This window comes from Dicentrarchus labrax, unplaced genomic scaffold (assembly GCF_905237075.1).
Source record: "Dicentrarchus labrax unplaced genomic scaffold, dlabrax2021, whole genome shotgun sequence".
NCBI classification, from domain to species: Eukaryota; Metazoa; Chordata; class Actinopteri; family Moronidae; genus Dicentrarchus; species Dicentrarchus labrax.
In genome coordinates, this window is record NW_026136723.1 from 20,354,291 (window position 1) to 20,378,560 (window position 24,270).

The 24,270-nt window shown below is 42.2% G+C and overlaps 1 protein-coding gene and 1 long non-coding RNA gene across 7 annotated transcripts in view; one reads left to right on the forward strand and one right to left on the reverse strand.

Annotated features, from left to right (window-relative positions):
- rbms3 (RNA binding motif, single stranded interacting protein) overlaps positions 1–24,270 on the forward strand; it is a 267,875-nt gene that overhangs the window by 76,771 nt on the left and 166,834 nt on the right. For 3 of the 6 annotated variants that reach the window (XM_051391606.1, XM_051391608.1, XM_051391607.1), the window contains exon 1: positions 3,535–4,823. The exons of the other annotated variants lie outside the window; for them this stretch is intronic. In XM_051391606.1, coding sequence (XP_051247566.1) covers positions 4,749–4,823 — 75 coding nt within the window. In that variant the 5' untranslated portion in view covers positions 3,535–4,748. Of the gene's footprint in view, positions 1–3,534; positions 4,824–24,270 lie in introns of those variants that run through there. 6 annotated transcript variants of the gene reach the window in all.
- LOC127358499 (uncharacterized) overlaps positions 3,175–24,270 on the reverse strand; it is a 32,734-nt gene continuing 11,638 nt past the window's right edge. The window contains exon 2 of the long non-coding RNA XR_007882437.1: positions 3,175–3,515. This is a non-coding gene — a long non-coding RNA (uncharacterized LOC127358499). The remainder of the gene's footprint in view (positions 3,516–24,270) is intronic.

The window sequence follows — 24,270 nt, forward strand, 5'->3', positions numbered from 1 at the left end:
GAACAGAGGAGCAGCAGATGGCTTTGGCTTTGTTGTATGAAAATATTGGACGGACCCGGCTGCAAAGTATTAGTGTTTCTTAGTGTAGGTGTTTAAATATTTGACAACAGCAGAGGGGCACAGTTTTCAGCTTCATCTTGACAAATGGGCTTGTAAATCAGATCAGTTTTTACTCACTGTGAAGAACACTGAACACACTTTGAAATATTCTGGCACTTATTGTGCTGTTCTCAGTGGCCCCAGCGTAAAATAGTGTACAGAGTAGGTTAAAAAAAAATACAAATTTGCAAATATAAAAAATAATTATTTCCTACAGTTGCCCCAACTACTACACCATGGAGATGACTCTACAGTGGATGACTAGATGTTGCATCAGTATTAATAATACAAGAACAGAGAGATACTCACTCACTCTTACTCTCTTTCCATTAAATATTTGGCTGCATATCACCTCTCTGTGACGTCAGTCCCACTGATTCAGACCAGAGCGCTTCCATCACCATCGGAGCAAAACACACACATTCAGTCTTCAAGGTCTGCTTCCACAGAATGAGACACGGTGCCGACATTTATTTACAAACAGCGTGCATTACTGCTCTCCAGTCACATGTCTTGTATTTGGCTTTATAAACTAACCTTTGCAAACTCATGGGTAGAGGCTGAAAGTTCACATCATGTGGTTCTCAAGGTAGTCTCTAGTGTTGTTATAGGGCCACAGGTCAAGTTCTTTAGTTTCAAGAGTCAAGTCTCAATTCCCGGCTCTTAATTCTTAATAGGTGGACCCATGAATATTAATGGTTTAGCTGACCAGTGTCTGTGAAATAGTACTTTACTGTGTTTTCCATTCTGTGTCAACTAATATGAATGAACTCGAGAAAAGGTTAGTCAGGTTGCAGTCGTGAATAGTGGCAAATAGTCCATCATTTCAAAAAATATTTTTGATTTACTTAATCAGAATATAGGTTTGTTTTAGTGCTGCAGCTAATGATTATTTTCATGATGGGTTAGTCTGCTAATTATTTTCTCTATTATTTGATTAATAATTTGTCTTAAAAATGTCAGAAAATTATGAAAAAGGCCTGTTGATGCAAATAAATTTCCTTTTTTTTAAACCAACAATCCAAAACAGCAGGACACTTAGCTATCACTATGACAAGGAAAAGCATTATATTCTCACATTTGAGGAGCTATACCAGCAGCATTTTTACTGCAAAAATTACTTAACACCGGATCAATTGTCGAAATTATTTTCTGTTGATTGACTAATCAATCAGTCCACTAATTGTTGCTCTTCTTTGGATTAATTCAACAATCTTGGTGATAATCATACTTTTAACAGAGCACAGTGTAACACAGCACAACACACACTGTTTTTTATTACTTTGATGGATTCTTGTTTCTAATTAAAAGCTCATTTGCATTTTTTCTCTATATTTGTCCACATTTTCTATCGGTAGAGGCATAATGTGCAGCAGGAGACATGACTTTTGGTCACATGTGGACAACATCTGTGTAAAAATGTCTTCAAACTGATCTACTCCTCTGTTTTACTCCTTTGAAAATCTCAGTACTTTTAAGCGAAAAACGAAAATGATGAGCCTTATCTATGAAATACAGAGAGGACTTCATGTGGTCGCTCAGTGGACACACAGTGTTATAAAGACACATGAATCTTTTCTGCCTCTGTGCCTCTTTCAGGCTCTGTCTTCCAATGTCTCTTACCTTATTTTCTCTCTGTATTTCTCTTTCTTTTACTCCCTCCTTTGGCCTTTGTCCATCTTACTACCTTTGTTTCTCTACTTGTCTTTCCCCAGATGTTAAGAGTCTATGCGTCCAGTTGATCCATAGGCTGTTAATCTGGTAATCCCCAATCGATATCAGCCTCATCTCTTTCCTACAGATAAAAATGGCCTATCTGATAAATATTTTTTCCTCTGTGTCTGTAAAAAGCTGCCCTTTCCCACCGAGCTTTGTTTTGGTCCCTGGGATTGTTCTACTGGTATTGATTCCGTCTGTCCACATGCACTGGGCCGTTTTAGACACATAACTCTTATGAAAATATGTGGCTTTTGTACGACCAAACATGTGTGTCTAGATTGTGAAAACAAAAACAATCAGAATTGGTAAATTTTTATAATTATCATTGATTCATTTACAAATGAATCAAATAATCATAACCGTACTACAGTACTTTCAATCTTACATATTGAAAGTGTATTTTCTACAGATGAACTCACTTGTTGCACTACAAATATATAATTAGATGATTATTGTTTGAGAAGGAGACATCAGCCTCATGGGTTTTTGTGTAATGCTCTAAATTGTAACAGATGAAATACAAAACTAAACTCATCAAAGTCACGGGTCTATTTTCAGATGTGGAAATTGCCAAAATATAATTGTTTTCAGTCCAGTAATTTCATGGTGTGGTCTTTGGCTGCGGTTTCCTGCTGCACTCATGTTTGGTAATTTAAATGAAAACTAAGTTGATTTGCTAATTGAGTGAAAACTGAGGCTCCTGAACTTGTGGCCTTAGAGTCACTGAGACACTCACGAGAACTTGAGGTTGGTTCCTATCCGTGCACATATCCGGGTGTGTGTGTGCCGGAGACTCTGTGTTTGTGTGTGAGATGGGAAGGGAGTGGGACTTTTTTTTTTTTTTACACGCATGTGTTTGATCTTGTTTGAAGAAGTATGAGTGTGGCTGCGGTTACTTGTGATCAAGCGAAGGCTCACCGACAGGACATTTTTGTCATGTTTTTGGTCACGGTCATGGTCAATCAAAAGACATGAATTCATTCATTGTCATATTTTGATGTTACACATAAAATGGTTTTCCCTTCTCGTTCTTAGTCAATGCTGGGAGATTGTTGTTCACTGCCTTTAAATTAAGTGGTTGTTTGTATAGCCCTTAAACGTGAAGACTGACTGAACATCCTGTTTTTTGAAGTGAAAGACATATTCAGTAGTTGTTCACCAAACCTTAATGATATTATTATGATCCTTGCTTGTATAGTAATTCATACATAAAAAACATAGTTGTTGCATTTGTACTTTTGTTCAAAAAGAAATTAGAAGATGGTGAGGGAAAAGTATAAAACATGGTCTTCTGGAACATTAAAATTAAAGGAAATATAGTGGAGATTACCTCAAAATATTCATACAGGTTCTAAGTTGCACATTGAAAGTGGTTTATTTAACTTCACTGGTTTTGAGAGTAAATCAGACTAGTTTGTTAAGTGTTTGTTTGAGGACACAGTGTGTTCTAGGTGGTAGCTCCGTGTACAGCCAGTAGGGGGAATCGACTGCCCGCGCTGACGCCTTCCCCCTCTCGTCTCCACTCCTCTCCTCCTCTTCCCTGCGTTCTCCCAGGTTGTGGAAACGCTGCAGCCCGCTGGTCTGTCTCTGGGTCCCTCTCTCGCACAGAGCTGCTCAAGACCCTCCTACCGGCTGAGCTGTGGAAGGAGGAGGCAGTCTGCTCTGCTCACAGCCTCGGACGAGCCCCCTTTACCGCCCTGTCAGTGTGGAGGAAAAGGAGAGAGAGAGAGAGAGGCTGAGAGACTGAGTGATAGAGAAAGCGCACGCGAGAGAGAAAGAGAGAGAGAGAGAGCAACTGTGTGACAGAGGGAAAGAGAACAAGGCAGACTGCTTAGAGGAGTGAGAGAGCCAAGGACGAAATAAGGAACACATTTTACAAGAGCTGGAAGAGGGAGAATCGCAGACGAGGGACTCCTTCTCTACTGGGCACCTGGGACACAGACACTGTTCTTTTTTTTCCAGTCGTCTTCTAGCTGGAACCCAGTGGATTGACTAACCAACCGGTGGATTTTTTAATATATACGCTTGTGCCACAGTATTTAGAAACTGGGATAATTTCCCTGTGTTATCTGCTCTCTAGCTGGGCCGGCCGCTACGGACTGAGATTGCTTTCTGGTTCTGTGCTCGACTCTCATGTTGTGATTCTGCTCCGTGCACAAAGTGCATTTGTCGGCAAACGGTGCTGAAGATATCTCCCCTCTGTCAAACAGGACAGCACGCAGCCACCGTCGGATCAGACTACAGAGGAGAGAGAGAGAGAGAGAGAGAGACAGTGTGTGTATGTAAGAGAGGGAAAGAGAGAGAGGGGCAGCGAGAGAGAGTCAGATTCACAGTGTGTTTGAGAGGGAGGCAGATTAAAGCCCAGGCGAAAGACTGGAGTGAAACAGCTTAAATAGAGAAGTGAACCTATACGTCCTCTCCCGTTTTCCTTGCCATCCCTTTCCTCCTCCTCTCCTCCTCCTCTTCCTCTCCCGTTTTCCAACATTCACAGGACTGCCAGAGCTACTGCCACCTGCGCCTCTTCACGTCTTCTCTTTCCTCTTCTTCCTCTACCTCACCCTTATCACGCGTTACTATCCGATACCAGCCACTGACGGACACGCTGCTCTTGGTTTCTAGCACTTGTGGAAATATTTCCATTGATCCAGCAGTGAGAGACTGAGTGAGCATCCGCCCGATACTGAGGCTCCGGACCGGTGAGGCACCGTTTGTCAGGAGCTTCCACATCAGAGGCAGACCTTCTCTCAGCCGCTGTCCGGCACGCAGACCCTGCCTTTTTTCCCTTGAGGACTGGCTAGCGACACAGTGGTGCCGACAGTAAAGACAGGAATCACACAGCTCCTCTGCTGTCTCTATCCCATTGCTAGCTACTTGGCAGCTCCCGCCCCCGTGTCACCATTCCCTGCCTCAGTGCTAAGGATTCCAGCTACATGGGCAAGCGATTGGAGCAGCAGCCAATGTACCCTCAGTACACCTACTACTACCCCCACTATCTCCAGACCAAGGTATGCTTGTCTTCTGCTCTTCTTGCATTCCTCAAGCCCACTCATCTGCTCCTGCACTTATGTCCAGCCTCCCTCCCTCACCCTTACCACCTCTCCCTCTCTCTCTCTCCCACCTCCTCTCCTCCACCACCCTCCTTTCTTCCCCCTCTCATCCCTGAGTGGAGATGGGATTTGATGGATAGCTGGCCTTGGCTGTGATGGTTTCAGATGGCAGGTACCTCATTGGGAGTTTGGATGTCTGTGTCAGTGTGTATGTGTGTGTCTGGGTGAAGGATCATGGATCAGGGATCAAGGCTTGAGGTTATGGGCTACTGTTAGTCCAGCTTACTAGACTGTTACTGGGAGCTGTCCACTAACGTCCATCCATCCCTCACTTGCAAACCGATGAGCTCTTGATGTGATACGCTGCAATGGCATGAAGTGTAACATGTTAAATAACATGAGAGGCTTTTGTTAATCAAAATATCAGACAGACAGCTCTTTTTGTCCTCTCATACATTAAACAAATGAGAGAGTCAGGATGCAGATTTAATTTACTAATGAAGTATTTGAAGGAAGCTGAATGTAGGCCATTGTTTAAATGCTTCAATGCCACTTTTCTAAAGAGGCATATTAAACATTTAATTCTGAAGTTGCTAATCCACTAAACAGCAAAAATTCCTTGGAGCGCTTTACAACGACAGGACAAATAGGTTATGAACCCTTCTTTTTGTATGGCCGGTATGGTTCAGACAGATAGCAGGCATGAGGAAGGCTGCCCGTGTTTGCTCTAGCTGTAGTATGCATCAGTGGCTCTGGGATAGAAGCCCAGGCCGGGGCCCTGATGGTTGCCAGGACCCTGGCTGGGCGCACTACCCAGACATCATCAAGGGATTAAAATGGAAGCCTTTTGGGGATTACTCTATTTGTTTTTCTACTACATGCGTAGCACTAGTTTCTGCCCATTATTGTGTTGGTGACTTGTTGTAATGCACGGGGATGGCTGAACAACATACTAAATGTTTGTGCAGTTACTATGTCCCAGGTGGTTACTAAAGGACTATTGTACGTTATATTATTACTTTAAACACAAACAAAACAAACAACAATTTATTTTCTTCAATTTACTTTTTTGTGTGATGCTCTAATATTACTGTTAAACGTCTCAAATTGCATGCGTGGAGTAATAGATACTTTAAGCTTGGGTATTGAACCTTAATACTTAATACAACAGCACATGACCAAATGTGTTCTTAACATTGAGAATAAAATTGTGTCAGGTATTAAGTTCACATTTAATGACTTGACAGATTTTAAGGCTTGTTTTTTAATCTTTAATCAGATATTTCTTGATCTTAATTTGGAAATTTTCCTAACTAAAGTTTTTTATTTAACACCGAAGCATTGAACAAAAAAACAATATTTAATTTTCCCCATACAAAAGGAAAGGAAAAAAGTAATGTTTTGATTTTGGTTTCAAAATGTTGGTTTTATTGGCAGATGTGTTGAACAAGCTTTACTTAGCCCAAGGAATAAAAGAAACAAAGAAAAGGGGAAATTTCCACTATTTATTTGAAGGACATAAGGGAGAATAAAAAATTGCTTAAGCAATTAATGAATCAAAAGAGTTGACAAAGTACAATAAAGCAAAATACCAGTGATATTTTCATCCTTTGCATGTGGAGCAGGATTTTGAACCATTGCGCTTCAAGCAGGGAGGACCTGCCTGCAGCCCCACCTGGCAGTCCACTAGCTCTCCCCTGATTTATAGTTTAATACATTTGTGCTGCTGCCATATGGCTTCCCTCTACCTCCCACCCCCCTGCACTACTCCCTCCATCATCCCCCTCTCTCTCCCTCCCCCTTCTCATATCTCAGAGTTGCTCATCTCGGGGGCCTCTCAATCAGGGTATGCCCCTCGATTCTCCTCTCCCTCCCTCCCTCCCTCCCGTCCAATTTTCTTTTCCCCTCTTCCTCCCTCCTCTCGCTTTCTGCCTCCTTGCTCTGTTGCAACAGGGCCCCCTGCCTCCTTCGCCTGCGCTGCAGTTCACTCCCAAGGTCAGCGCAGATCCGATCTTGCCACCGTCAGCGATTGATGTATCCTTGAGCGAGCCACTAGGGTCCTGTGTCATGCAAACGAGACCCATGGTGGGGGCGTGGGGTGCGAGAAGAGCATACATTTCCGTTTATAAATCAGCAGCCGACATTCGTATTCATTTTCATGGTTACTTAGCATAGCCAGTGGCCTTCTAGGTTGATATGATAGAGCCACAGACAGGGTCAATAGGAGCAAGGGAGGCGGGGAGAGAGGCCCGAGTGTTGAGCAATGTGGCCGAGAGGGCTGTGGAGAGCTATGTCACGCTCTCATTAATGATCATTGATAGCTCGATTACAGAGAGGGGAGAAGGGCCTTTGGCTGGCAGGTCCAGTCCACCCAGTCTACAAAATCACATGGCAGTCACTTTTGCCTTCCATGCACACACACATACACAAAAAAAATTCACTGCAAATCCCATTATTTTGCACACATACATTCAGATTTTGGCATCAGTGTCAAATCACACAGGTCTTTCTATCCATCTTCATTGCTGCATTCTCAAGGTATGGCCTCATTCTCCCAAGAGATGTGGGTGGGGGGCATAAATATCTTCCAGGGATAGGGAGGGGGAGTGGGGCGTAACTCATACCAAAGTGTTGCCATTCTCCTTCTCTCGCCTCCATTTTATGACGCATATTTGAGATTCTATGCATAGAAAATTTATAGAACATCTGCGCTCAGTTACAACTACGGACTTTATCGTAAAGAAAGGAGCTAAGATTGTAGTAATGGCATGGCAGAATCAACTGAGACGCCTTCTGAATTTGGGGTCCCTTTATCCCCTCTGTATGTGTGTATTATATTCTAATTTAATGGAGTTCTCTGATGCTGTCCACCATGTGCTAGTCAGCCCAGATTAGAATGTGAAAGTCAGAGAATGAGATGAAACAATAACATTTGGCTTTCTATTGATTAGTGCAGTGGGGCGTAGCATGTGCTTCTCTTTAGCTGAATTATTGATTCCTGAAAGAGGATTTGTGTGTCTATGTGTCTGTGTGTGCACATTAGTGTGTGTGGCTTTTATATGAGGTTATGGCTGGGGGGAGCTGGCAGGATGCTGCTTTGATGAGAGGATCCTTTAAAGGCCCTATTTCTGTCTATTCCCCAGCTGATCAGTCCATCGAGTCATTTGCTGAAATTTGGCCTTTATTCAGCCTGTGTCTTTCCGTGCCAGTTTGATGTTCACTGCTGTTCACAGCTTGCTTTGCATTCAACTTTAATGATAGGTAATAGATGTGCATCATAAATGAGAAAATTACAGTAAAACGCCTCGCTGTGGCCCAGTCCCTCCCCTCTACCCACGCGAACAATTACAGCACACAGATCAATTATTGTTATTTCATGATAGTGTTTAGGAAAGAATATGAATTTCAAGTGCCTGTTAGTCTTTGCGTGCGCCGTATCTCATTTTCTCTCAATGACAGGCATTTTCAGTTTCATTATTATGCTCATAACTCTCAAAAGGAACTCTCAAATTACTGATAATTTGCCTTGAATACCTGCAGTAAACTCTGCCTCTGTTGTGAAATTTAGTTTAGTTTACTGTTGCTGTTTCTGTATTCACACAAGGTACCTGGCACTGTACCCTTGTGCTGTCACGCCACTGATAGGATTGGTCATTACATGCCTAATGTCAGCGATCTCACAAACAGGCAACCGGCACACAGACACACCAGAATGCACTACAATAGTGTATGCACACACTCACTTGCGCTGTGGCTGTGATCTGGGAGAGGGCAGGCGTCTGTGTTACAGTCAGACTAGTACATCCAGAACCTGAGAAGCCGAGAGGGGCAGATTGAGGTAGATTTAGCAGCGGCTAATGTCACTGGCCTTAAGTAAACACCAGTCAATGGAGCCCTTTGAGAGGATCTGTGCCTGTGTCTGCCCCTGCCATAGGCACTATTTATACTGTCTAATTCTTTAGAAATGGAGGAAGAAATGGAGGGGAGGGGGTGTATATGCGTGCGAGAGAGAAAGAAAGACAGAGAGCAGAGGATGGATGGTATAGGGAGGGAGGGGGCTTTTAAAAGCAAAGAACAGGGTTTGGCTATATTACACGGGGTGATCCATTGTGCTACAGAAATAATAACAGAGCCATCTAAATCCTCCTTTAATGCCTCGATAGAGGAGAAAGAGAAGCATAGAGACAACAAGGGAGAGACAGATATACATAGACATGGAGAGCAAGCAAAATCAAAGGCAGAAAAAAAAGGATGAGTTTCCAAAGTCTTTCATTGAATCAGTTATCAGTGGTGTAAAACTCAGCGAACAGCTTAGTCCCCTCTCTCTCCGCTGATGTGGATCTGCTTTGAAGAGTTTATCAAGGGCTTTTAGGGATGGAAAAATACACTTCTTATATTACATTTACTAAAGCCCAGCCCTATTTTGAGTCCGGGACGATATGTTCTTATTAGTACTAAGACAGGGGTAGTATAACTCATTTCCCCACTTGTAATTCCTAATACGTGCTTCACGACTGACTGCCCGAAACAAAATACTGCCCCGGCCTTGCTGTAAATCTTAACCCATCTTGCACCTCTTAGCTAGCTCAGATTGGCAGGCTTTTTAGCGAGAGCTCTTTCTTGCTTTTTTTCACCTCACATGATCAAACAATGACAGGAGGCCTTTTGATCATTAATCAACTAATACCTCTGGTCTTTATCTGCCTACGCCTACAGCTTTATCCAGCAGTACAATCCTTCTACATGTAGCTGTCAGTCAATGTGGCAGTCAACTCCATTTATTTGCTATGGCCCGTGTATATGCACAAACATGCACACACGGACACACACTGCATTAGGAGGTACTCCTTAACCCTTCCCATCTATCAACTGACAGCTCAGCCCTATCTGCGCACCCATACATTAAGGTGGTGTGTGCATTACTGCTTCCCGCAGACTCTCATAAGCCACAGAGCAGGGTGCTGAGACCTGGCCCTCTGCATGCTGCTGCCCACATCTCATTACAGCTGCTTTACCAGAGTGCTCTTTCAACATTGATATCCATTTTGTCAGAAGAGCAAGGGAGGGGAAAATGAAACGGCAAGCTTTTTTTGGTTTTCTATAGGCTGTGTCTCTAAAGATTGGAGGAGGAACCTGTTCTGTATTACCTTTGGAGTACACAGGGGGTTATGAATGTATCAGGATTGTTACGAGTGAGCTTACATTGCACGGCATGGTTTACGAGCACAGATGGTGTATGAGTATGTGCGTGCAAATGTGTGCAAAAGAAGTCTATCAGTAAGTTTGTACTTTTATAACGTTACAAGTTGCGGACAAATATGGGTGAGACTCTGTGCTTGGTAAGTGGTCTAATGCTCAGACTGAAGGTCTCAAAACCAGGTCACATTTTTCTTCACCATTGAAGTGTCCTTGAGCAAGACACAGAACAAAGTACCTGCTCACTCACTGGAGGTCGCTGTGGAAAAGAGCATCTGAGATAAATTCAGAAAATATAAAATTATGTGCTTGGTGGTGGAGTTCTTGCCCCAGGGAATCATGTCTCTGAACTCTCCTTCCTAGACCATCTGGAGATAACAGGCGACTCTAGCCTGTGCTGCAAGAGAGAGGAACTCCTACCTGTTTAGTGGAATGAGGCATATGGGAAGGTAGGAGGTGGAGTGAGTAGGGCAAGTTTCCCTTAACCGAAAAACCTGGGTTAAGACACTAAATCCCCACCTGCTTTCGAAGGTACTGCTGTGAAGAGAGGCAAACACACACATATTAACACAAAAAACCTCCTTACTTGGATCATTTGTCCATCAAATAAATTGTGGATGTGAACTTTTAACCACATGATGTTTAATGTGCGTGCATATTGGGGACGTGATGCTCTTCTCTTCCTTATGAGGAACGGAAATGAAACACATTTTTTATGGGGTTTCTGTAATTTTGGAGTATTCTTACAGAGAGAAAGAGGCAGACAGAGAGAAAGGAAATATGTTGCTTCAAATTCAGAGCCAGATGAAACGAGACACATGATGTGCCCTTCAAACCCACCAACGCGGCAGGACTCTACAAATACACCTGCTTTTTTCCTCTTTCTTGTTTTTACTAGTATTTCTTTCTGTAACATAGTCTCTGCCTGGAGCTGTCTACTCTGGCCCACTGTTTCACTCTCTGTCGCTCTGGCAAGAGCCTCGCCTGGCGTTTTCACGCTCTATTTTCTGTCTCCCCTTTTGCCTCTGAGGACGGTGGGGTACAGTCTAAGAATTTTGTCTTTTTTCATCTTCAACTGTTTATGTATCCCCCTCGCTTTTGCTCAGATCATTCTTTCTTGCTCTTACTTTCACCAAGGCTCCCTTCATCTTTAAATTCTCTTTCATGTTGACCCTCTTTGTAATTACTCTTTCCCATCCTCCATCGCTTTTGCGTTCCTCTTTCTCTATTTCCGGGAGCCCCTGCTGTCTGCTGGGCATGGTGTCCTGCCATATGTGCAGGATGAGTGGCTGGAGAGACACCTCCTGTGTAGACCCCTTTTAATACGTACAGCCCGTATTAACATACATATAGAACATATGGGCTATAATAAAAGTCAAACAAACCTCAAACCTTTTATCATTTCAAGTGAATCTAATTGTTCTGTTAGTATGCTGAATATTAAAAATATGGAATTGTTAGGTCTGTATCAAATCTTTGCCTGACATCTATTTGGCAACGTTTTAGTTAATATTTTCCAACTGAAGGGAATACATTTGAGTCAATATGTTTAGTCAGGGATTATCAACTTTGTTGAAAATGAGATAAAGGGATTACAAACTTTGTTGAAACTTCTGTTGGCTCTTGTTGCTGTTCAGTAGATACCAAATAATATGTCTGAATAAGAATGAATCCCTTCAGTGTGTGGTTAATTGCTTTTGTCTGACATGTCTTGTTTTACACAGGTGGCTTCGGTATTAACAGTTGAATATATTTCTGAAAGTTACTGTTTGTTTGTTTCCATTTGTAATAACAGTTGTTGATTGCAGTGCATATTTTGCTGGGTTTTAGTTTTTCATATCATGTTTGAGCCACTGTCTATCCCCAAACGAATAAGGATGCAAACCACAAAAGTGATGAATAATCTCAAGAACCCTTGTTTATGTGAACCACATAGCTGAAATTCTAAAGGAGGCAGATAGCATCTTTTCTGGCCCCATTTGAAGAGAAGATATAGTGGAGTGAGCAAAAAGGGCAGAAGAGCAGCTGGGTCAGGACGGGACACTGAGCTGGTGGTGAAGGATGTCAGGCTGCGAGTCACGTGCCAGAGAAGGGTAAGGGAGGGGGAAGTAACTGCACCTCGTGAGAGACAGACAGACAGTCAGGCAGAGAAGGGCTTTTGTTGTTCTAGTGTAACTGAAGCTTTCGGTGTCTGCTGCGTCTGCTGCCCTACCTTTGGCATGCCTGTTCACATGAAGAATGCTCAGGTTGCTGGTGCAGCGACGGTGTGGAAGGGTAGGACGAGGTGGAAGCTCAGCTTGGTAGCGTTCACTGAGTCAGACTCAGAGTAATTGCTCCTGCATTTTTAACGAGTGGCTGCTGCGTACACTTTGAGGAGCAGCACACCAGAGGATCTCTGCATGGCTCCTACTGCAGCACAATTGCCTTTTCACCTTCTTGACTGAGGGCATCTGAGGGAGGTCGAGGCCTGCTTTATAATCACACCTAATTGTGTCTTCATCATCATGAGTGGTTGTGTTGTGAATTTAATATGAAGCCCTTGTTCGTGTAAAGTGCTGTAAAGAACATTTTCCCATGCTGATCCTGATTGCACTCTCCAGAGAAAAGAGAGGCAACACAGACAGTTTTGCCATTCTCTTCTAGTTTCCGCTTATTATTGGTTTGTTGTCCTAGTCTGTGATCTGCCCCATAACCAGACACATTATGGAGAACTGAGAGTGCCTAATGGCTATGAGTTCATAATCAAAACAGTCTACTGTGTAGAGACGATAGTGTGTATTCCATGAAACTCTTGTCCTGGAAAACAGGGAGTATCATTTTTCTATATGCTGTGCACTATATTGTATAGTTTGAAGTTTGATCTTTTTTCGCACCAGAGAAGCAGAACCAGAATAAGGGACTGGGAAAACCACCTGTAGTGAGAAAAAGAAACGCACGGAAAGATCAACAGTCTCATTTTTCACAGTGGTCTTTTGTTTACCTAATGTCGTCATAGTCTGACAAAGAAAATCCTTTGCCAGTAAGCATCTCACTTTGAGGAATTAGCATTTAATTTCCATTGTGGCAGCACAAACCGATGACCTGGGGTTTTCACCTAGATATTCAGACGTGGAAACCGGAGGAGACACCAGCCACAGACATGCAAATGGTAGTGTAGCCTTACCACCGTGGAGGCCCAGGTCGTCCCTCTCCTAAACACATATACTGGCTGCTTGTAATATTTACTCTACACAGCTGCATTAGTAGTGGCAGGCTCAATGAAAATACCATGTCACGCATAGCTTGAAAAATGGCTCCGGAAAAAGCCAATTCTGCCATGAATGAGGATAAGCAAATAGGCATGAGGGCTTGAATAGCTGCCAGTCCTGTCAGATTCCCCCTCTCACCCAGCCACAATGAGCTGCTATACAAATAAGGATACGTGCACCAATTTAGCGCAGCAGATGAACCTTGCGAAGCCTTGTCGAGCAAGTGGGGGATTACCAAGAGCAAACAGGCCTTTCTCCCGGCTTTATTTGAGTTAAATGACTCAAGCCGCCCTCTCAGATTTTGCCTGAATGGTTTGTCTGGCAGACCCTTCCACTGCTCCAGCCGCTTCTGAGGCTACAATGTGTGTGCATTAGTCAGCGTATGGAAAAACACTGAGTGGGACAGGTAGGCGGCATGAATTAGATTGCAAGGACACTGATGCAGGGAGCAAGCCAAGCCAGCAGAGTCACAAACTAGGATAAATGAAAAGAAGAGAAGAGGAGAAAGCCCTCGGCGTGATAGAGTCCAATTGGAGGAGAGATTATTATTTTTCACTAGTAATTAGTAGCACATAAACAGCCATTGGCAACAGAATTAAAAAGTGTCATTATGATATGTAGTCTCCATACAAGATGCCGGCTCTCTTCCTTTTCAGTAGTTAATCATGTTGCTTCGCAGACACCCCCTGTGCACACACAGAGAGTGTAAGGGTTCAGTATGTAGCAGATGAATGTCAGAAAATGACAAACCTATTGCAGGGTTTGATGCAGAACACTAGTTCCACCCTGTACAATCTGCACCGAGGCAAACTCCATCTCCTCTCTCTCCCCTTTTCCCCTAAATTATTAAGGTCACCCACATTTGAGAAAGAAAGAGTAGGACAGAGAGAGTGTGTGTGGAAAAGGAAATGCATGCAGGAATCAGTGCTTTCAGATGCATTTAAGTAATACAGGTCTTACTTTGTGTCTATGTTAAAATATGCACAATATTACCAGTACAAGTTTTGAATAAATGCAAATGTAAGCATTTGAGTACTTTTACAGTTGATGAATACTGATGTTTTTATCTTTCTGTATTTTTTTTGTCCTTGGGCTCTTATGAAAATGTTGAAAACAGTGGCTTTGAAAAACAGTTAGTTACTAATTCCCTGTCTGCTTTCTCTCTCTCATTAGCTGTCTTGAGTACCCTGTGGAGGACTTGTATCCATTATTTATCTCTAGCCCCAAAAAACAACAGCTGCATGCTTGTGTAATCGCCATATGTTATGCTTCTCCCAACATATTGGGGGGAATCATGCTGTATAGGGAACTTTATATCAACCCATAGAGATCTATATCAAGCTCTGTGCAGATATGCTGCACTTGAATTATTTGCTCATTTTTTCAGGCTATCAATGGAAAATACAGTAGAAATGTTGCACTAAAGGGAGAACTTAAACTACATCAGGCAATTAACCACAGAGGCACCTTGCCGAATATTTTCGGATGTCCTAGCACCACTGGAACAGTCAGAGGGAGGGAAGAGGGTCACATTAGGATTCAGCCGATAAAGCAATAAACCCTTGTAGGAGCTGCAGTCGGCGCCATTCAGAGCAGATTCTGTGTCCTCAGCACTTTGGGCCTGCAATTAATCACTAAGCTGACATTACCCCGCCTTCCTTGCAAACGTTGGATAAACACTCTGGCAATGGTGAGCCAATGTTCTCCGCCACAGACCTGGTGTGATCGTTAAGACGACTGTTGATGCTCGCCCTCTTTGAAATGTTTAGGAACTCTGTGCCCCAGTTATGTAGACTTCCTGTAGAGCGCTGGATGATCTGCTGATCTGTTTAGTTATAGATAGCAGTTTAACAGCCAGCCGGAGCTACAGCAGGCGGCCCCTGTTCCATCATTCCCCACTCAAGGGTTATGGAGGATGCCTGGCTCTCATGGCTGATGTGGGTGCAGCATTAACTAGCATGTCGCATCTGTTTAACCCATGTGTGTGATTGTGTGTGTTTGGCATTGTACATTTCTCTGCTGGTGTGACTGCATGGCAGTTGCCACAGTGATTTGTGAAATGGGAAGCCTCTGAGCCTATTGAGGCTTTATTAAGAGGCTCGCTGGCAGTGTGTGGTGTATTGTTACCATAGCGATAGTTGCCAATAGTGTGTGCTCACCTAGCCCTTTGTTTTAACAGCGGGTCGGAAAAGGTTACTATAGGGTAACTGCTGTTACCCTAAGGTGGGGTTCCAATAGAAGCTTTTTTGGAATAAATTCCAAGTTGGTAAAATACCAAGATTCATTAATCTCTCTCATCTCATTCCAAGTCATTTCCCTCTTCTCTGTTTTTAATTTTCTTAATAGCAAAGTGAGTGGTTGCTATTCACATAAATAGCGAATAAATAATCTAGTCCTATGGATTTTAGTTAGTAGTTGACAAAACACTGCTAATTCAAGGTCCACTTACTAACTTTTTCTAGAGCCTGCGGATGGAGGAACATGCAAGCTTAGTAGCTGTTACAATTTCATCCATAGCAGTTTTTAGGACCTCTTCCATGTCGTTCTATAGTTATAAATAATACTATTATAGGAACTATTTCCAATTTCAAGAATGAACTTTCATGCCATGCTTCTTCATGACCTCATCAAACTACGTCTTTTGTTATTGTTTCGATGTGAGAGACCCCCTAGCGGCGGAAATGACATACTGTGCATTTCAATTTTGTAAAAAGCTATTAAACCCTTATCTTTACATTTTCTAATATTGTGGCTTAGTGTTACAAACAATGTTTTATAGCTTGAATTATCTTCTGATTTTTTTTTTTACCAGAATTCAATGAGTTTCTTCGCATATTCATGAAGCACAAAACTCCTTATTACACACTGAGAGAAGTTTCACACACTTTTTTGGAAGCCTAACATACAGAATGACCCAAATTATCATGTGCATACATAACAGCCTGGGAGGAAACATGAGAGAGCAGGACGTTAATCGTAGAGGAAGGAGGCGGGTGGGGGGTGTATGTGAGGAAGGGTGGGAGCCCTGTTGAGTTCACTGAGTTCACTGGAGGGGACTGACACACAGCTCACCCTCCTGCAGTCTCTCTCCCTCTTTCTCTTTCTCCCTCTCTCAACCATGGTTGATCTGAATAATTTATCTCATATAATTTATCTCTCTACCTCTCTATCTCATTCACTCTCACACACAAACACACTCACACACACAGACGTGCAATTATCTCCCCATCCATACAAACACACACATACACACATGCCTCAGGGGGTTGGGTCCTGGGGCTGGTGTGGAGTGAGCAAGCTGGAATCTGCACAGAGGGAAACCTGATAGGCATTCCCTGTGCCAAACACATGAGGTCACCCTGACTGACTGATCCTGCCTGCCAGCTAGCCTCCCTCCATCCCCGCACTGCCGTCGGAATAAAACCTTGTATCTCTGTGAAATCACCGGACTTAGGAGATTTTCTTATTGAGGCTCATGCATCTTTAGAACTGCAAAGTATTTTATGTGCCCTTTAGGATCATAAAGCTTTTATAAATGACTATGCAGACTTTAAAGATACTCTTGTTCATTACATCTCGGGTCTTATTTCCGTAATTTCAGCCATCGGTAATTGTACTCACCAAAGTTGAGATGTGGGAACATGACAACGCCCCTTAAAAGACGTCAGATGTGGCAAGAAATTAGCCTTCAGACAGTCATACAGGTTATACAGACAGACTTATTTGGAGGGGAAATCAAATTATTACAAACAAATTGTTAGCATCCATCATCAAAATAAAAACAATATAGTTTGCACATTATGATTCACTTGTCCTTGAGAGTCTGCAAATGGAGTACCTGCAATATAGTTAGCCCGTTGTCTAGTGGGAGAAACAATACAGTCTTTCAAAGTTGTTAGCTATGAAAGGTTGGGGTCTTAAAATGGAAAATGTGTAGCAACTGTAAGCTCTAGAGACTTGTCTTTTATCCCGAGCAGCCCTTTGAAATACCCACCCAAACCCAAACAATACTGTCAACTCAAAGCACCAGTTTCAAAAGGACCCTAAACATGTGTTCTTTAGATCCCGGCTCCTGTTCTCTTGTCTCACAAGTATGCAACATGGACACCCATATTCAATCAGTCTTACACAGACACACACGCATACTTATACACATTCTTTCTCCAGCACATATACACACAAACGTATATGCACGCATACACAAACCACCCACCCCCACACAACACAACAGTCACCTCTCGCTCCCACGCATCTCATGTTCTTCCCATATTATGTTAAAGTGGACATGCATAATTGCACTGGCGTGGTTTGTTGTTTTTGTTGGCGCTTATCAACAGCCCCCATGATGGCTCCGACAGAGGTGATCATTGTTGCACGCACCACAAATCTACATCACAGCGCTCACAAATATGTTGTTTCTGTGAGGTCCAATTGTCAAGATCAAGTGTTCTGGTTTCAGAGGAGGAATTTGAGTAATTCTATAATTATGGGGGGGTCATATGTTTTTGAGCTATTGTTAAAAATTAATAACTTTAAGGCTAAAGGTAAATGCTAAGATGACATTTATTGTGTAGTGTGCAGTTAGTTATTGTAACTCTTTATAGTGTAACCATTTCCCCTTTACACAGGCCCATTGGTAAAATGGAGTGAAATGAAGCGTAGAGAGAAGTCTGGGCATGCGAGACAGCTACACCTGTACTAACGGCAGAATACAAGCACTGTCATTCTAAGACCTAAATTAAAACACTGTAATGACATTGCAGCTGCCAATATCACTGTGGTGAGACATTTACAGTACCACCAGTGTTTAACATTCACTTTTCTGTTTCCCACTAGTCACAACGCAGAGAAAGTCAATACCAGAGTCGCTTGCATGTGTCGGCCTTTATTTTCCTGCTTGTAAGCATGAAATTTCTGTAGGCTGTAATGCTGTTTCAGATGTTTTGAGCACTCAACTACCCTGAATAACCTTCCTTCAGGAACTGACTTCCACAAGTCATTTGAGGTTGGATTTTAGTTTTAAATAAAGCTGTGGCTTGTGGCAGCTAGCTGACTCTATATGCTTTGTATATGCTAGCCAGGCACAGCCAGTGCCCAACAAGCTCTTTTGCTATCATGTTTCCAAACAGTACGTAGTCTGGAGAATTAACATCAGGCACAGTGCCTACATGTGGATGTTTAAGCTGGCTAAATGTGAAGCTGAAACCACAGAATGTGAGGAAGAACAGCAGCTGTCAGTGTATTACTTGATAAATCACATTCATTTTTACCAAAAGTTTGTTTTAACATTGTAAATGATGCTAACCTCAGATATGTAGTATTTTGAAAACAATTGTCTTAAGCATGTAATTTAAAAGATATAGCACAGCTTTGGTTAAATTTTTTATGGTCATTTAATAAGACTACTTATAGTGAATTCATTTATTTGTTCTTAATTCAAATTTCGGGTATTTCAGTTTGGAAAGACGCTTTTTGAAGATTTCTTGCAACCCTATATTTTAATGTAATCATTCTCTCTTTCACACACAATTTCACAGAAATATTTTCTATGATTGTGTGTAGTTCCCTTTGTGTTCTCCCTCTCTCTGTGTGTCCTTCTCCTGCTTTATGTTTAGTTGCACAGGTTTGTGTTGTGGGTTAGAGAGGGTGAGTTAATGGAGAACGTCAAACCAGCTTGTAGCGCTGCCTTGACTCTGACCCTTGCAGATTGTGGAGTGACCCCATGGTGCTGCCCTGAGCCTGTAGTTGGAATCCAATCTCCTTCCTGGGATATGGTGCATGTTTTAGCAGTCCGCTTTGAAAACTTTGCCCCCCTGCCTTCTCCAAACTGTCTATCATTCCTGCTTTGAAACCTGGTTTGTTTTCACCTGCGATGACCCGGGTTAGGGGAATTTTTCGGCTCAGAGGCAGCAGTGGCACATTTGTTTAATCACATTAGACCCTTCCTGCTCCCTGCTCCTAGACTGGGTGGAGACAGGAAAATTGGAAACAAGCCTTGTTCTGTCTTTAGAAATAAAAAAGAAAAATAAAATATATAAAAGTCACTGCTAGTAATATCAAATGTCAATCACACTCAACAGCAGGTTGTATGTTATTAGATAATTTTCGGGGGTTAATGAGGTGATTGAAGTGATGTACGAAAAGCCACAGCTAATCAATAGGAATATTTGCTTCACTGAAGTACAATTAAATCAATAGGACTACATTATACTTAAATTATCATTTTAGATCCAGCACTATGGAAGAGGGATGATTTTATCATCTAAAAATGCCTGCCCTCATCTCGTGGTTTCAGATAACACTTACTCTTCTTCCAATTACAAGCCAGGGAAGGGGGAATCAATGGCTACAGACAAGTGACATCATTAAGGCATTTTGAGGGAAACTGGAATCACACGGGGCGTGATAGCCTTGTCGTTTAATGAGTCATCCAAAGAAGTGCTTCTCCACACCTATTTGTTTTGCCTCCATTTGGGCCTTTTTGCCGTCCTCGTTGGTGGTAATTGTCTGGAACACACCGGCTATGTCACGGCTACCCTACCTCATGCTGAGATGCATTAGTGCCGTTTAAAACGTGGCGCAGGGTGAGACTGCACCCCTGTAATTCGATAAAAGTGAATGCAGGGAGGCAAAGGAAGAGGGAGGGATGGAGGGCAGCAGGCTCACAAAACCGCCTGAGAGTGGATCATCAGCAGCCTCTCAAGGTGAAAAGCATCAGCTGAAGGTCTCTCTTTTACTTTCTCTGTCTTTTCACTATCACATGTACACATATTACCTTCTCTCTCACATTACTATTGCTATACAATAGCAGCATTACTATACAATAGCAAGTATTACGATACAATAGCAACCAATATAATGAGAAAATGTTTGAAAGAATGCAAAGCATAGCAGAAGCAATTTTGTTTTTTTAGCTAAAAAAAAAATAAAATCAAAAGCAAGTTGGAGAAATTGTGTTTGGATCTCAGGGAAGAGACACACTGAAGATTACAATCAGACATCAGCAACCTGCTGAGAGTCTTCAATCTAATTCGACTGAGAGGAGATAGTTAACTGTGTCGCTTATTCCACGATGGCTTGCAACTTGAGAATTCAAAATAATTAGTCTCAAATAGAGAAGCGATTAGAAGAAATGCTGGATGTGTTCATGGGAAATGTTTTGATGAGCCTAAAAGCAAGGGAATGTAGTGCAAACAAAATTGTATGTATGTGTCTGTGTGATTATATGTTTATTCAACCCTTTACAAGTGTGAAGAAATTACAGTATATAACACTATATCAAAATATGGATGGCTGATATTGATCAAATATTTTTTCACTGTGATATTGATGATGACTGATTTAATTTCTCATTCTCATTCCATTGAGCAACTGACTGTGCATAACATAATCGGATAGTCATGTCTTTTTTTGGCTAATCCATTCTATTAAATCCCTGAAAAATAACAAAACTTTATCACATTGATGCAAAAATCCTGTAACTTCAGTGCAACCAAACGAAGTTTTGATTTCAGATATTTTAAAAGAGTAGCTGAAGCTGTTATAGAAAATTGTCAGCTAGAGGTTAACAAATTACTTTGTTTTTTGTCGTATTGCCCATCCCTAATTCACACACAGTTGCGAACTGGCACATCATTTTGTGTAATTTTATGATAGTGACTCACGAATCTCACAGGTCCCCTTAAGACCCTTTTAATGACTCATTTTATTTAGTCGTCAAGTCTTTTCTCCTTAGCTCTGACTCTAATGAGCTCTGCTATGTTTTGTCAGCAGGTGTCAGTCCTAAACTTTCCCTATCAACGGTATGCAGGGCACCTTTCTTACTTACTTTTTTATTTTGTTCTAATACTGTACCATCTTTTACTAATAAATATATGTATAATGCATTTACATAATACATACAATGCAAAATGTATTCCCTAAAGCTTCACCCAGTGATTGCTGACTGCTGAACAGACGTCAATGTATTATGCAGTGGCATAATCGACACCTGTGAACACACTTTTAAGGTGTCCTTTTTACCCCGGCACCCAGCGACATTTCATCCTGCTCTAATAAGGAGCAGAAGGAGAGCGGGTCTGGTTTGAAGGGTGAATACATCCTGCCACACATCACTCTCAAGGCATGTAAAAGGTAGCCTGACTCGACCGCGTGCAATGTTTTGCTCTCACATGCATGAGCTGGTGTGCTTCAAGGTGCTTCTTGGATTTCAGGAGGGGCCTTTTAACTTGAAACCAAAGAGAGGCAAGTCAATTTTTTCTTCGGTGTGCCTGGGAAGAGAAAAAAAAAAATGCTAGCGGCTTTTGTTTTTGGTCCCAGCAGTGCTGAGAGTATTAAGCCTGCCCACCAATTAGGGCATGCCGATTCTTACAGCCCATGAATTATTAAGAGCAACCCATCGACGAGGAGCAGTGACGGAGGGCAAGAGAGAGAGGACAGAGCCACCTGAGCACTACAGCTGCATTTGTTAAAGCGTAAACTGTCTGTGTATGGCATCGACGCTGTTACAATTTAAGCACAAATAACCTCCATAAAACTGCGCTCCAGTGTTTGGTTTCGGGGTGATTCTAATTAGTTTATCTACAAATTGGATAAATCCAACATTTATTCCACAACTTGTGTGCAGGAGAGGCAGATAGGATAATGTACGGTATTAGATTGCAACTTGCAACACCGGCTACCCTCAAGGTCAACCAATTCATTCCTGCTCTAGAATTTATTGCCTGGTAGTAGCTAAAGCAATGAAGTGCTGTGAACCTTGAGCTCATGTCTATATAGAAGGTCTTCACAGCTATATACTGGGGGGGGAATCCTGCTTGTTAACTCTCCATTCAGGGCTCTAGCCAGCTCCAGTGCCTGAAACATGACCCCATGATACTACGGCCAAGGCCCTGCTAATGTGGCTGCTTTTTTTGGGGAACACCAAGTTAATGTTCCTCGGGACCATCCCCTCATCATAAATACTGTAAATCTTTGAGATGGCGCCAATGGGCCGTAACTCGTGAGGAATGACGGGGACGCTACGAAATTAGGTGCCCGTCAAATGTGACTCCTGGCGATTGTCACTACTTAAGATGTATTAGAGGGAGAAGGGGAACTGCTTTGTGTGGGAGCCCCTGCCTTACTGGATAACAGAGCTATCATTATGCATGAATAATTGGATGCATTCCTTTTATTTTTTCTCTCTCTCTCTTTTCACCAGTGGGCTGTTTAATGTAGCAGAGTTGTCAAATAAGTCTGTTGCAGGGAGAAAGAGGGAGCCAAGACTGATTACTTTATGTGAATGACTTTTTTTTCTCTTGCAGAATTGAAATAATTTAGAGCAGTTAAGAGAGGAGTGGGACTGTGGAGAGAAGGATATATGTGGATATTGTGGCACGGCGGGGCTTTTAAGTGTGTTGTGATTTAGTTATTTATTGTTTTGCTGCGGGGAACGAGGCGAGAAGAGAATGCTGGTCTCTCAGATGTCTTTAAATAGAGATCCTGACTGCCTACTTGCCCGCTTGCTTGTACTCTGAAATGGCTGGTTCAATCTCCGTTTGGTAATATACATTAGCCATGGTCCTGTTTGTCACCGGAATAGCTGAAGTGCCCTTTAGCTGGCATTAGATTCAGTGTTTTCTTCTCTGTTGCTCCCTTGTTTCTGAAAAACCACCGGGCCGAAATAGTTTAATGCTTGCACAATAGCAGCGCTTTGCTCGTTTATCAGTGCACCTCCCTGTCTGAAAAACACATATACAATGACACATAATACCGAGCTCAGGCTGGAATCCAGAAATTGTACAGAAATGATGTCCTTCAATTTGTCTTCTTTCGCTTTTTATTTTGTCGCTTCTCTTTTCTCCCTTGAACCTTTTTATTACTCCCTCTGGGGTTGACAAACCAGCAATTTCCATTCTGCAACAAGCTGCGTGCATGTGAGATTCCTTTTTGGATGCTGGTGTAAGCCTTCTCATGGCAGCAGAATGACAAAAAGGCAATCATCAAAATATCATAGAAACAACAGATTTACAGTGTACATGTTTCAGTATGATATTGACAAGTGATAAATAGTTACTTATTTAATCAGAACAAATCAAATAGGTTATAAAAATGATTAAAAATAAAAATACACCTCCTTAAAGTGCTAAATACACACTAATGACTATAAACTATATACAGTCTGTGTGGTATACATTTTCTATAGTTTATACTGAGGAAAAAAATAAATACGGGGGAATACATCCTGCTTTGCTCTTTGGAATGCTTGCATGTTCCACAATATGAGATGTGGATGTACTGCAATGGGAATGCAGACAGGACATTTGTGCTGTAGTTTCTCAAAGATACAAAACAAATTGCAGTGTCCAAAAAGGATAGAAGGTTAAATAAGACAGTGATGTCTGTCAGTGAGGCGTTCTTGTCAGTAATCAAAGTTTTGGCTAAATCTATTCTCTAAATTTAGTTGAAGGAAGCAAAAATAGACTCACTTAGAAGTGCTGAAGTCTAAAGATTTAGACCTCTCAGTGTCAGAGACAGCTGCTGCGGAGTTTTCATGAGCTGCTCACTTTCTCATTGAGTGGATTCTTGTTGTCTTTTTGTTACTCTGTGCTGCCCCCAACCCACGATCAGAGAGGTCTTGAGGATAGCTGTCAAGTTTTCTCAAAAACCAATGCACAAGTCTGGAGAAAGTTGTCCAGAACTGGGACCAGGGTTGAACTGAAGGAGGGCACTCATGGAGCTGCAGTGTGCTGTTTACTTGTCAGTCGGGAGTTGTTTACTTTTCCAGATCGTGACTCAGCCTCATTATCTTTAGTCCCTTGTACACCTGCCATCCAGCTGTAGCCTTCACTACACACTAAACATCAAACTGTCTATTGAGGGTCATTCTTTTTTTCTGCTTTTCTTCATGTTTGCTTCAATTACCTCAACTTGTGCCTTCAGAAAAAAAAATTGTAACTATGTATCTTTTATCATCAGAT